The following is a 12606-nucleotide window of genomic DNA, read 5'->3' as shown; positions in this document are numbered from 1 at the left end:
GTTTTCCTATAGATTATCACCACAACAAGGTTTCTTCGTCCACCCTTTTACATGCTATCAAGGAAACTAAATTAATGGAAATAGTGAGATGCACAGTAAATGAATGCAATGGAAAATATCTCAAAAGATATATATATATATATATATCAAAGAGATTGCAGATTTAAATTGGAAGTTTTATGAAAAAAACTTATGTATAATGTACCTGGTAGTGCAAGATGAAGATAAAATCTGAATTCTTAGAGCTCTGATGATGTAAACCTTCAAAGTGTATGAAACTCAGAGCAGCTCACATTGGTGAGGTTTCTACACCCTCTATTTCCACGCTAAGCATATGCATCATAATAAATGTTAATGTAAATATCGCTACATTAATCCACGAGCATTCACATTGATAAAACTACCCATTTTAACTTATTAATTGAATTATTCTTTCAGAATTTACATTTGAGTGACCTACTATTAGCTTGTGACGGCGAGCCATAAAGGGGAATTATTTGCTAAATTCATAGCTTTCATGGTGATCATATTCCAGAGGCAAAACAATCATGGTGACTCATATAGCTAATATAGCTAAATTGGTATGTGTAAGGAAACGTTTACATCCCACAATGGAGGCTGCCAAAATAAATATAAATAAAATATCACAACACTATGTAACACACAACTTTAAAAAAAAAAAAAAGCCATCATGAACAAGCACCTTCTGCTACAATTCCTTGCGTATCGTAACCATTGGCATCAAGAACAAAACAGTTAATAATTAAAATAAGTTTAGTAAAATGGTAAATACCTGAATTGCCACGTAGAATACCTGGATTGCGGGGTTGTTCTTTGATCTGTATAAGCCGCTATTTAGAAAGAATCCTGTATTCACAGTTCAACAAAGATATGGTTCTCGGGATCAGTTTCAAAAAGAAATGCAATCAAATTTAACAGAAACATAACTTGTTTGGATTTCTTAAACAACTCACCTCCAGTAGTTTCGAACTCCGTTTTTTGTTTCCCATCTTTTACAAGCGAACATATATGAACACAAGCAGAGCGGTGAGACGCCAAGCAATTAGGTTTTTACGTTATTATATACTTTATTATCATTGCTATATGCCCAGATGCGAAAATCCCCACGATTTATATTATTATTGATTAATTATATATTCTTAATTACAATTAATAATGATTTGATTTGATGTGATGAAAATTTTGAATAATATAAAAATAATTTAAATTATATTATACTTTTTTTTCACCACTTTTAATGTCCAAATTTAACTGATTACACAGTGATGCTCGTTGCCGAAAGTTTATTTATTATTCAAACCATAGAAGCAAATAATTTTCCATGTTGTTTTGCCAATTTTTCAATTTCTGATCAAAACAATTAAGAGTTTTTAGGTTTTTTTAAAATTTCTGTGGCACATTTTTTGTTCTAATTTTTCCAAAATCTAATCGTAACCCCATTTTTTTCCTAGTTTAATTCTTCTGAATTCAAAAAAAGCTTTTGGTTTCTGGGTTATTCTTGAGAAGTGTTTTTGAAGATATGGTTTGAACAAAATAAACACAAGAAAAATCGCCAAAAGAGAGCGGCTACTATCATTTCTACGGAGATAAATTATCAGATCAAATTAAATTAGACTTGAACTGAAGGCTCTAAAAATCCCTTATTTTCAAATGGCCCTAAAGCGGCGGAAAAAAGATTGTGGATATTAGCTCGAATCCATAAGATATAGCAACCAAACAGAGTTGATGCCTAGTAAAAACCAATAAATCCGACACTGCTAGAATTATATCATTACGGCAACGCAAAATAATCTCCGATGAAGCGTGAGACACTTCCGATGAAAACGCGCGAATTAAAATAAGGTGAAAACGCATGAACGGGACAATCCGACGGTTAATAACCTTCTGATCGTCTTGCATACCTATACATTGCTATCAACGGTTTGCTATCAACCGTTGATTTGTAATGTCCGCCAGTGCATTTCATATAAGAGAGGCCTTCCACCTAATGACCCGGTAGCAATTTGCAATTTAACAACAACACTCAATAATGTTAGATATGACATGGTAGCAAAATAATTTAATTTGAAAGTTATTTCTACCTACAATTTAACAACTTGCAATTAATTTGTTGATTCATTTCATCCACCAGCAACACTCAATAATGTTATATATGACATGGTAGCAATTTGCAATTTAACAGCAACACTCAATATGGTAGCAAAATAATTTAATTTGAAAGTTATTTCTACCTACAATTTAACAACTTGAAATTAATTTGTTGATTTCATTTCATCCACCAGCAACACTCAATAATATTATATATGACATGGTAGCAATTTGCAATTTAATAGCAACACTCAATAATGTCATATATGACGTGGTAGCAAAATAATTTAATTTGAAAGTTATTTCTACCTATGATTTAACAACTCGTGATTAATTTGTTGATTTCATTTCATCCACCAGCAACACTCAATAATGTTATATATGACATGGTAGCAAAATAATTTAATTTGAAAGTTATTTCTACCTACAATTTAACAACTTGCAATTAATTTGTTGATTTCATTTCATCCACCATCTACATATGATTTTTTTCATTAGATTTTTTAATATATTCATTTTTTTTGGTTATATTTGTATTGTATTTTTTTCATGTTTGTATACTTTTGTCGGTGTATCATGTTTTAAGATTTTGAACCTCATAAGTTAAAGACTTGACTTAAGAAAAAAAATAAAAATTCACAACTTATTGAATGGTATGAGGTCTAATTAAATCCACAAAACTAAAAATATGTACAAATAACTACAAAGAAACTCAAATATTAAGAGTCTAAAAGGGGTTTGCACGGAAAAAAATAAGACAAGATCATAGAAAAACAACATGATAAAACAATCCATCTAGATAAACTGACTCTCAAAACTGCTGCAACAACCCTACTCATGAAACAAATCAAACTTAAGACTTTTATCAATGCAAAGAAAAACTCACATATTACAATTCTTCATTGCATCAATCTTGCACTAACTCACACATACATGTAAAACAATATCTATTATTAACCACATGACCCTTTCAAACTCTAGAGGTGTCAAAAAGAGGTACATTAGCACACTTAATAATATAGTATGAGGGAGCATAGAAGATATATATAGGTGATCTACAATGGTAACACGGAGCCTAATGTCATGTTTGGAAAAATGGCTTAACAAAATTTTTGACATTTATTCACATGAATTATTCAATAAACATAAATTTTAAATAACTAAAACAAATAAAAAGTCCACAAAATAAAGTATTTACTTAAAAGTCATAACTTTTCAAACTCTCATAACATTTCAATTCAAAATAATTAAATAAAGAGCAATTGGAAAATCAAGATAAATTTGTAACTTTCAAAATAATTATAAATTTGTAACTTTCAAAATAATTATTGCTGACAATTGAGTAAAGATGCCAAGAGGAGACAATAAATTACGGACATCAAATTAAATAAAAGAAAATAAAAATAAAATAGCTGTTTGTTATTACTGATATTTTAAAAAAATTGTTTAAAATGCATAAATTAATTGTTGAATTTTAAATATAAGTATCTAGAGATTGCTATTTCGGACATAGATTGATGTAATTAAGATATCAAAACTAGTATTTACTAATAATAAAATAAAATAATTATACAAATTGATTTGAAAACTAAATTAAAATTCACATACAAAAATAAAATAACTCTTCAAACATTAAAATAAAAATCTAATCTATATGTCTATATAATAAAAAATAAAATAACTTTTAAATTAATTAATTTTTTTATATTTTTAAATAAATATATTTAAGATATTGAACTAGTATTTATTCTAAGACTATTTTTAAATTATACACATCAATTATTTTTTATTAATTTATTCTTTCTATCTTAAAAACTATAATTAATATCAATAATTTAAATATTTTTAAAATGAATATATTAAAAACCTTTGAAATTATAATCTTCATAAATTTATTAAAAAATAATAATAACAAAAAAAAGTGGTCCCATAGTAATGGACAAATTGATGAAATCTAAAATTAAATCAATAATTATATACTTGAATCTTAGAAAAAATTTAAAAAATTACAGGTAAATTTTAAGCTTGAAACTTTTAAGATATTGGAACATGATTTGTTTTATGCACTTCCCGGCGGAAATGCTCGCTCCGCCGCCAGGGGACCGCGGTGAACGACAAAATGTTTTGATTAGCAGAGTGGAGTAGCTCTCATTGTTATCAATGTTCAATCCAAATAAGGATTTCGAATCATTTGATAGTGTCAAAGGCATCCATCACCTTTCTTATGGGAATCTGTGTACTTCCCCGGAAAAATACAAAAACTGTGAGATTCCTCGGAGACCATTGATTCAATAACCCATTGTATATATAAATCCTATGGCATTGTTCTCATACCAAATACTAGGGAGAAGCAAATATGGAATCAGTTAGCGTCTCTGTCATCTCCAATTCTACAATCTATGGAACAACTAGGCTTCCATCGCCGTACCCACCTGCAAGATTTGCTCATTGGCAATGTAGGAGTGCAAAATTTCGATCCGTCAGGAGTACTTTATCTGGTAAGTAAATCTCATGTTTTTTTCTGTGACAAACAGCATTGACACTTTGAGTTATTTTTTCTAATGATTTTTTTTAGGCAGGTTAGTTATCTCGATTCTCATCTGAGTAGGCATGCTCATAGGAGAATTTAATAGCATAATTTACATTTGAGAAGGTGAGGGGTTAGTTTCTAATGATTTCCTTGGGTAGGCTAGTTATCTCATCTGCGTAACCGGCTAGTCATGGCCATAGCAGAAATTACATTTTAGAAGGTAAGGAGTTAGTTATTAATGATTTCCTTGGGCAGGCTAGTTATCTCATCTGGATAACTGGTCAGTCATGGCCATAGCAGAATTTACATTTTAGAAGGTAGGGAGTTACTTTTCTAAAGAATTTCTTAGGTAGGCTAGTTATTTTATCTGGGTAGCAGAAGTTTAGAAGTTGGGGGCTGGTAGACAATTCACAATCGGGAGTTCTTCTATTCAACATTTTCTGTCGAACATGGCTTATGTTTCCTATATTCAAGATCCTATACACTCATGTTTTATAATTAATAGAGCTGAAACAATTAGTTTTCCTCTCGGATTGATATTTATTTGTCATTTTTTATTAGGATCTTCTAGTGCCCAGTTCACCCATGGAAGGAATGAACTTGACATAGGACGGAGCCAGCACCTTAGATCTACAAATGCTTCCAAGGTGAATTTACAACTTTATAGCCTCGTTTACTTTTTATACTTCTGTTTTCCATTGTTCCAGAGAATACAATATAATTTTGCTTTGGCAATAGTTTAGATCCTGATAATATAAGCAATTTTTCCAGTAGAATTGAACATGGTTAATTTTAAAACTTATTAGTGTTGAATTTGGAAAACCTAATTCTGTACTAGATTCAATAAATATGCATCTCACTATTTTGCAGGTTGTCAAAGATAAGATCAAGCAAAATGCATCTGCTTCTATGCACATAGATGAGGATATTGTGAGGATAAGAAGGCTATTCTCGGAAACCAAGAGCAGACAGACATCTGTTTCTGCTTATGATACAGCATGGGTAGCCATGGTCCCCTCTTTGGAAGACTCTCAATTACCACAGTTTCCACAGTGCCTTTCATGGATAATGAATCATCAACTCTGGGATGGGTCTTGGGGATTACCTGATTTGCCTTATATTAAAGATCGCCTCTCTCACACTTTGGCATGCATTATTGCACTAAGAACGTGGAATGCTGGCATTGAAAATGTGGAAATGGGTAAGATTCTTTCTTTGGCCTGATAACACTATTTCTTACAGATATATTCTGCTAACACTTTATGAATGCTTTTCTTTAAATTTTAAATTTAGATAATGCCGTATGATTTGACTTGCCCAACTAGCAATGGGCCAGCAGAAAGCACAAGACTACAATTGTTCAAAGGAAAATGTCAGCAAAACCAATGTTAGTAGCACATCCATACATTTTATCGTGAGAGAATATTTTTGTAAAATACTCTTTTTCATTAATCAATAAAAATGCGATGTTCTCTCTAATCTTATAACTTTCTCATATTCTCTTTTATATACAAAAGGGTTACATGCTTTGAAACCTTTTTTAAGTTTTATCTAACTACAAATATTCTTTTTTCCCTTTATAAAAAACATCTATTCTTAGCACTACTTGAAAAAAATAAAATAAAAAAAATTGAAAGTAAATCTATTGTAGTGTTGTTTTTATTATTCTCTAAAGTCAAAACTTGTTTAGTTGGATACTGGTACATTAATCTCTACCAGTTAAAAGGAAATTCATTAATATTTCCCTCTCAAACCTCCTAAATTCTATTTCTGAATAGAATTTAATTGGATGGTGGGCTTTGGGTCTTCCTTTACACCTGAATTAACTCTTCTAGCATCTAGATTGCCTTGTTTGAGTAATTTTCTCCTCTAATACATCTGTTTCCTCGGTGATTGCTTTTTGCATTCCATTGCATTTTCTTCTTTATTGGTAACCTTAGAATGATGCAAGAGAAAAAGATAGAAAAGTTATGTTTCTTAGAGAATAATATAAAGTGTCCTCAAGTAGATTTTCGTACACAGCAAGAAAGTTGGCTTTAGAATAGCTACTTTTAACAAATAAGTAAAGAAAGCATGTAAAGTCCTGAATTTGAGATAGTCTATGGGACAGCATAACCCACCTTTCACAATTTAATAATTTTAATGTTCACAAGATCAAAGATAGTCTATGGGACAGCATACCCCACCTTTCTAGCTTTCAGATTTGCAGTCAACTGCTTAAAAGCTTTATGATGAGCTCTCCATTTTTTCCAACCATATCTTCTCTAAACTAATCATGCAGCAAAGTATCCGCTAAAGTATCTGCATAATTGACCTGAATACCATAGTAAGCTTCAGATTTAAGAATAAAGTGCTTCTCTGATTCAACTGCCCCATGATGTGGAAAAGATACTCTTTTTCATCTTGTGCTTCTTTAGGCCTTTTCCACCTACCTCTTTCATATCGAAGATGGTGTGAACTAGTTCTCAACTGAACTATAAGAATCTTCATTCTCCATGATATATTAACCTTTATGCAAGCCTCCTCTGTAAGAATTGTGAAACTGAGTGTAATTTCCTCGAGCCATATATTTCTATGCACTCTTTTTGATTTTTTTAAGCTTTCTGCTAATGTCAGTCTTCTACAAGATATCATGTTTTCTACGTTGTTCTGGAAAACAGAAGAAATAGACATACAATTAGTAGAGACTTATGTACATACAAATGGGATCGCATCCCTTCTTATGATAACCAAATTATTTCAGTCACTGATGGGAATCCATATCTGTACCTACATTTTCTGGTGACCATATTTAAGTGTAATATATTCAGCATAGCCAATACCTCCATGATTAACACCTATATCCTATTTCAAAATGATGCCAGAATCCTTGCCCGTGTGCCCGTGTGCCCGTGTGCCAAGTCTCCTGTTGTGTATGATTTAAATACGTGGACTTGAACTCTGTCGCCAAGTCCTTAGATTTTAAGATACTAATTCACGAGTAGAAAGTAAAATGGTAAAATCAGATTTGATCCAATGGCTACATGAATCTAAGACCTAATGTTTCTAAGATTTTGCATTCGTTTCTTGATTCTTCTACAGGTTTGAGATTTATAAGAGAAAATATTGGAAAGATAGCTAGTGAGGACCAGCATGATCCCATTGGATTTGAGATTATCTTCACTGCAATGCTAGAAGAAGCAAGAGGATTGGGCTTGGACCTCCCTTATGATTCATCTCCTATAAAACAGATGCTCTCAAAGCGATATGAAATCCTTAGAAGGTAATTTTGTGATTAGTTTATTTCTTCAGCACCTGATAATCACATTTTGTTTATTTCCTGTAACTTTACTATTATTTTGGTTTTACAGGATAGAAATAGACCAGATGAATGATTATGATCAATCCCTAACTTTTATAGTTGAGGGTATTCGGAGTATGGTTGACTGGAACAAAGTTTTAAGACATCAAAGCAAGGATGGCTCACTCTTCCATTCCCCCTCTGCAACTGCTTGTGCTCTGATGCACACTAGAAAATCCAACTGCCTTATGTATTTGAAATCAATGCTAGAAACTTTGGGGGGTGGAGGTTGGTCCTTAAATGTTAATGCATATTGATGAGATTTTGTCATGCTCATGCACATGTAACAAGCATTTTTTTGTTGGTGCAGTGCCTAGTGTTTATCCCATAAATGTGTTCACTGCTCTCTCAATGGTAGATAGGTTGGAGAGCTTAGGAATATCAAGACATTTCAAATGTGAGATAAAGCAGGCTCTCGATGATGTTTATAGGTAATTCATAAATCCCTTGCTTACGATGGATATTGTACTTTCTATGTCTGGTTTTCATATTGTCTGAAATCAATATTCTCACTGAACAGATGCTGGACAGAAAACAAAATAATTGAGGGAATATCATCAACATCAGACATAATTAACAGTTCTGTCAGTTTCAGGATTTTACGGTGGAATGGATATGATGTGTCTCCAGGTCCTTTGAATAAACCTCACCTTGTTTTCCATAAATTTTGCTGTTGATTATTGCTCATATTTTTCTTTCAGGTATGAATAACTGTTATGAATTGTACTTTCGGGGATGAAAGATTCTCACACGTACATTAATTCTTTACCAGAGTTATGTATAGACTTTTGGGATATTTCATGCAACATGTGTGTCTTTTGTTACATTTTTATATCCTTTTAGTGGAACTAACAACCATGTAGATGTCTTCGTCAGTTTCCTGCAAGATGGAAGCTTCCTACCATCAGTAGAAAAGAGAGGCCAAGCTGTTACAGCAATGCTAAATTTGTATAAATCATCTCAGATGATGTTCCCTGGCGAAAGAACTTTGGAAGAAGCAAAATCTTTCTCCAGAAACTATCTTGCCAAAAATGAAGCAAATATTGCAATGGATGACCAAAATTTAGTCCACAAAGACCTTGATAAAGAGGTGGTAAAGTTATTTTTCCATGTGTAAATGACCAATGTTTGATATTATTTTTGTCATTGAGCTGTGGGGGTTGATTCATTGTGTGCAGGTTGAGTATGCACTTGCTGTACCTTGGCTGGCCAGTTTGGAGCGACTGGAACATAGAAGATACATTGAAAATAATGCATTTGATGATATTTGGATTGGAAAGACCTCTTACAAGTAACTTTCGGTTGAGCTCACTGTTATGGCACACCATAACTAGAGAACTCTTCAAATTTTATTTTATAAATAGTCCTGAATATTGGTCCTGAATGTTTTTAGATTACTTGCTTAGATAGTCCTGAATATTGGTCCTGAATATTGGCTTGCAGGATCCCCTGTATAAGCTGTGACTCTTTTTTAACATTAGCCAAAAATGACTTCAATATCTGCCAAGCAATGCAGCAGAAAGATTTACAGGAGTTGGAAAAGTACGTGTACATGTAAATGATTGGATTTTTTGGAATTATTTACTGGAACAACATGACTAGAAGTAATATGTTATAGAGGTTCTAAGAAGAGTTTCTGTTGCTGTCTCCATTAACAGATGGTGTGTAGATTCAAAATTTGGTGACCTACACTACGCACGGCAGAAACTTGTATATTGCTATTTTTCTGTTGCTTCAACACTTTTTAGCCCTGAAATGTCTGCAGCACGCATTGTATGGACCAAGAATGCAGTTCTCGCTATAGTCATAGATGACTTTTATGACGTGGGGGGCTCCACTGAAGAGCTTCAATGCTTTCTTGAAGCTGTTAAGAGGTAATTTTAGCATGAATATCCAACATTGTGTTGAAATGAATGGCCATCATAACAATATCAATAGTGTATTCCATTTTAAGATTATTTCTGTTGCAAATCTCACTGTAGAGAAACCTTGTAGGCCTAATTAAAGCTCTGGTCTTATCTAGGCCTTGGAAGTCAAAATGTGCATATCTAGAGAAGAGTCATGATGTAGTTGTTTCTTACATTTTGCAGGTGGGATCCAGCAGGGATAAATAGCCTTCCAGATAATGTGAAGATTCTGTTCTCTGCACTATACAACACTGTCAATGATATTGCCCAAAATGCCTGTGCTTTTCAAGGTCGAGATGTCAGCATTCATTTAAGGGAAATTGTGTGTATCTATCCTTGAATATAATTTTTTTTGTAGTATATATTTATATTTTACTGCCAACAAAGTTTCTTCAAGAAAGTTTGGAAACAAAATTAGAATAATCCATTAAATCATCTTTTTGTTTTTTTTAGTGGTACAGGTTAGTGATGTCAATGATGAAAGAGGCTGAGTGGGCCAAAACTGGATATATACCATCCATGCAGGAGTACTTGGAAAATGGAAAAACATCAATTGCTATGGAACCGATTGTTCTTATAGCTCTCTATTTTGTAGGGCCTAAGCTTTCAGAGCAAACCATCTGCCACCATGAGTACAGCAGTCTTATGGAGCTTGTCAATATTTGTGGGCGCCTTTTAAATGACATTCGGGGCGACAAGGTACTAAATACTTACCACAACCAGGCTATGCCTTAGAAATACTTTAGTAAATTTTATCTTCACAGAATGCTGAGCAGAGGAATTAAATTCTTCATATGTTTTTCAGAGGGAAGCCAAGGAAGGAAAGGTGAACTATGTGACATTGTTCATGAAAGAATATCCAGTGTCGACTGCTGAGAATGCTATTGAGAAGATTAGACAAACCATATATCAAAGCACACAAAAACTACTGAGAAATTTGTTGCAACCTAGTGTTCTCCCTCATGAAAGCAAGAAGTTGTATTGGTATATGGTTAGAATTCTTCAACTATTCTACCTCAAGACTGATGGATTAACATCTCCCACTGAAATGCTTGAACATATCAATATGGTTATTTTTGATCCTATAGTGTAAATTCCAAAGGAGAGTTTTGAGATAACATCACCTGGTTCTATTGATATGGGAAATGCTCGTAAATAGCTTTAGGAACCATCCATGACATGTTCTTGGCCCCCATGTTGTGTTGTTTATCATCTTGTTGTCATCTAATATTTGTTGCTTCATGTTAGCATACATTCAAACCATGAATCGTATGCAACCAGAGTCTCATGTGACCCCTACATTATCTGTGGACAAAGATGCTATTGTAGATTGGTCTTTGATTTGCCAAGAATCTACGTCATATTCTGCAATCAATAAAGTGGCTTTACAGTCATATATTTCTGTAATCAATAAAGTGGCTTTACAATAATATATGTCAAATCTCAGATTTTCAAACCATTGTCTCACATGACCTCTATTTCCTTGTATTTCATCTGTGGACAAAGATGCTATTGTAGATTGTTCTTTGATTTGCCAAGAAACTACACCTATCCTACGCTTGATTTATTATAATTGTTACACCTTGAAAGTGGCTCTACAATCATATATTTCAAATCTCAGATTTTTGCACTTCATTTGTTCATTGTTGTGCTATGTCTTGTTTTACAATTAACTAATATTAGATTTGGCCAATATATTATTTATTTCCTTCATTTGTTGTTCTTTCTTATTGAATATACTACTATCATTACAAGAGGTCTGAGAGCAGAGATCTAAGAAGTAATTTGCAACGTAGGGAAGTAAACAAAGAGAGTAACAATGAAGGACAACTAGTAACAAAGAGAAAAGAAGATGGGAAAGCTAGTGTTTGATTGCCTATTTAAGCCTAAGTAAAGGTCAGTGACATCATCTATTCCTTAAACAGATGGAGCTTCTTATTTGTTTGTCATTAGAGATTGGAGGAAGAGAACCCTTTGTTCCCCACAAGCAACTAGTGGATGAAAACCTCTATATTGCATTTGAGCTTCATTGGTTTGTTATTCAAGCAACTCTTAACAACTTTTGTTTGTTTGAGTTGGGAAACTCCTCTTAGATTCTAGGGAGTGTCATTCCATGGTGGTTGTTAACCCCTTTTGTTGTGATATTTTTATAGCACTAATTATAATATTGTTGTTATTGTTTTGGGGATTAAACTGACTGTGAGTGTATATTCTACTATAATAAGACAAATAAACAATTGTTGTGCATTGTTGTTCATTTACAAAGGTTTACAATTCATTTATGCGTATTTTTTTAAGCTTATTGTTTGTTAGATTAGACTTGATTTAAAACAAGATCTAATCATTGCTATGTTGTAAAGTGAAATCAAATTGAAATATTGAACAACCCTAATTGAGGATATTATAGTGGTATCAAAGCCTTGATCGTGCCAACATGTGGATCAAAGGTTTATGTCATTTGGGAGAAACAAGATGGTAGACAAAAGGGGCAATTTGATAGAGGAACAAAAGGCTTAGGCCATGCTAGATGCGATGACCAATTTGGATGTAAGGTAGAGAGAAATAGCCCAAGCACTCAAAGACATGATGACAATGTTGGTGCAATTTGTGCAAGGTCAAAAATCTCAAGAACTCTAGAATCACATATCAAAATGAGAAGTGCATAATTTTTTAGTCAATTGGTTCGTTCTTTATCCGATCCCTTCCAATTGAAATTCCTA

The 12606-nt window shown here is 32.9% G+C and overlaps 1 protein-coding gene across 2 annotated transcripts; it reads left to right on the top strand.

Annotated features, from left to right (window-relative positions):
* The first annotated feature begins 4175 nt into the window (after window positions 1–4175).
* On the top strand, window positions 4176–11342 carry LOC131035239 (copalyl diphosphate synthase 1). 2 transcript variants are annotated; one of them, XM_057966902.2, is made up of 14 exons: window positions 4176–4607; window positions 5201–5286; window positions 5510–5840; window positions 7721–7901; window positions 7990–8207; window positions 8290–8410; window positions 8500–8609; window positions 8843–9069; window positions 9158–9270; window positions 9423–9521; window positions 9638–9853; window positions 10070–10208; window positions 10340–10585; window positions 10692–11342. In XM_057966902.2, the coding sequence occupies exons 1-14, from the start codon at window positions 4466–4468 to the stop codon at window positions 10977–10979; spliced, it is 2517 nt and encodes an 838-aa protein (XP_057822885.2). In that variant the 5' UTR covers window positions 4176–4465; the 3' UTR covers window positions 10980–11342. The 2 variants fall into 2 exon arrangements, with proteins under 2 accessions (XP_057822885.2, XP_057822886.2); XM_057966903.2 differs by lacking the exons at window positions 4176–4607; window positions 5201–5286 and adding an exon at window positions 5933–6026 and having other exon boundaries at window positions 5669–5840.
* The last annotated feature ends 1264 nt before the right edge of the window (window positions 11343–12606 follow it).

The sequence above is a fragment of the Cryptomeria japonica genome, chromosome 5 (assembly GCF_030272615.1).
Source record: "Cryptomeria japonica chromosome 5, Sugi_1.0, whole genome shotgun sequence".
NCBI lineage: Eukaryota > Viridiplantae > Streptophyta > Pinopsida > Cupressales > Cupressaceae > Cryptomeria > Cryptomeria japonica.
The sequence above is the reverse complement of the archived record's forward strand: the minus strand, read 5'-3'. Positions and strand labels throughout refer to the sequence as shown.

Bases quoted from the DNA above. Each gene is read 5' to 3' on its own strand.
- LOC131035239 (XM_057966902.2), top strand. From the start codon at position 4,466: ATGGAATCAGTTAGCGTCTCTGTCATCTCCAATTCTACAATCTATGGA. The intron at 10,209-10,339 runs GTGTGTATCTAT...TGTTTTTTTTAG, and splicing joins GCATTCATTTAAGGGAAATT to TGGTACAGGTTAGTGATGTC. The intron at 10,586-10,691 runs GTACTAAATACT...TATGTTTTTCAG, and splicing joins ATGACATTCGGGGCGACAAG to AGGGAAGCCAAGGAAGGAAA.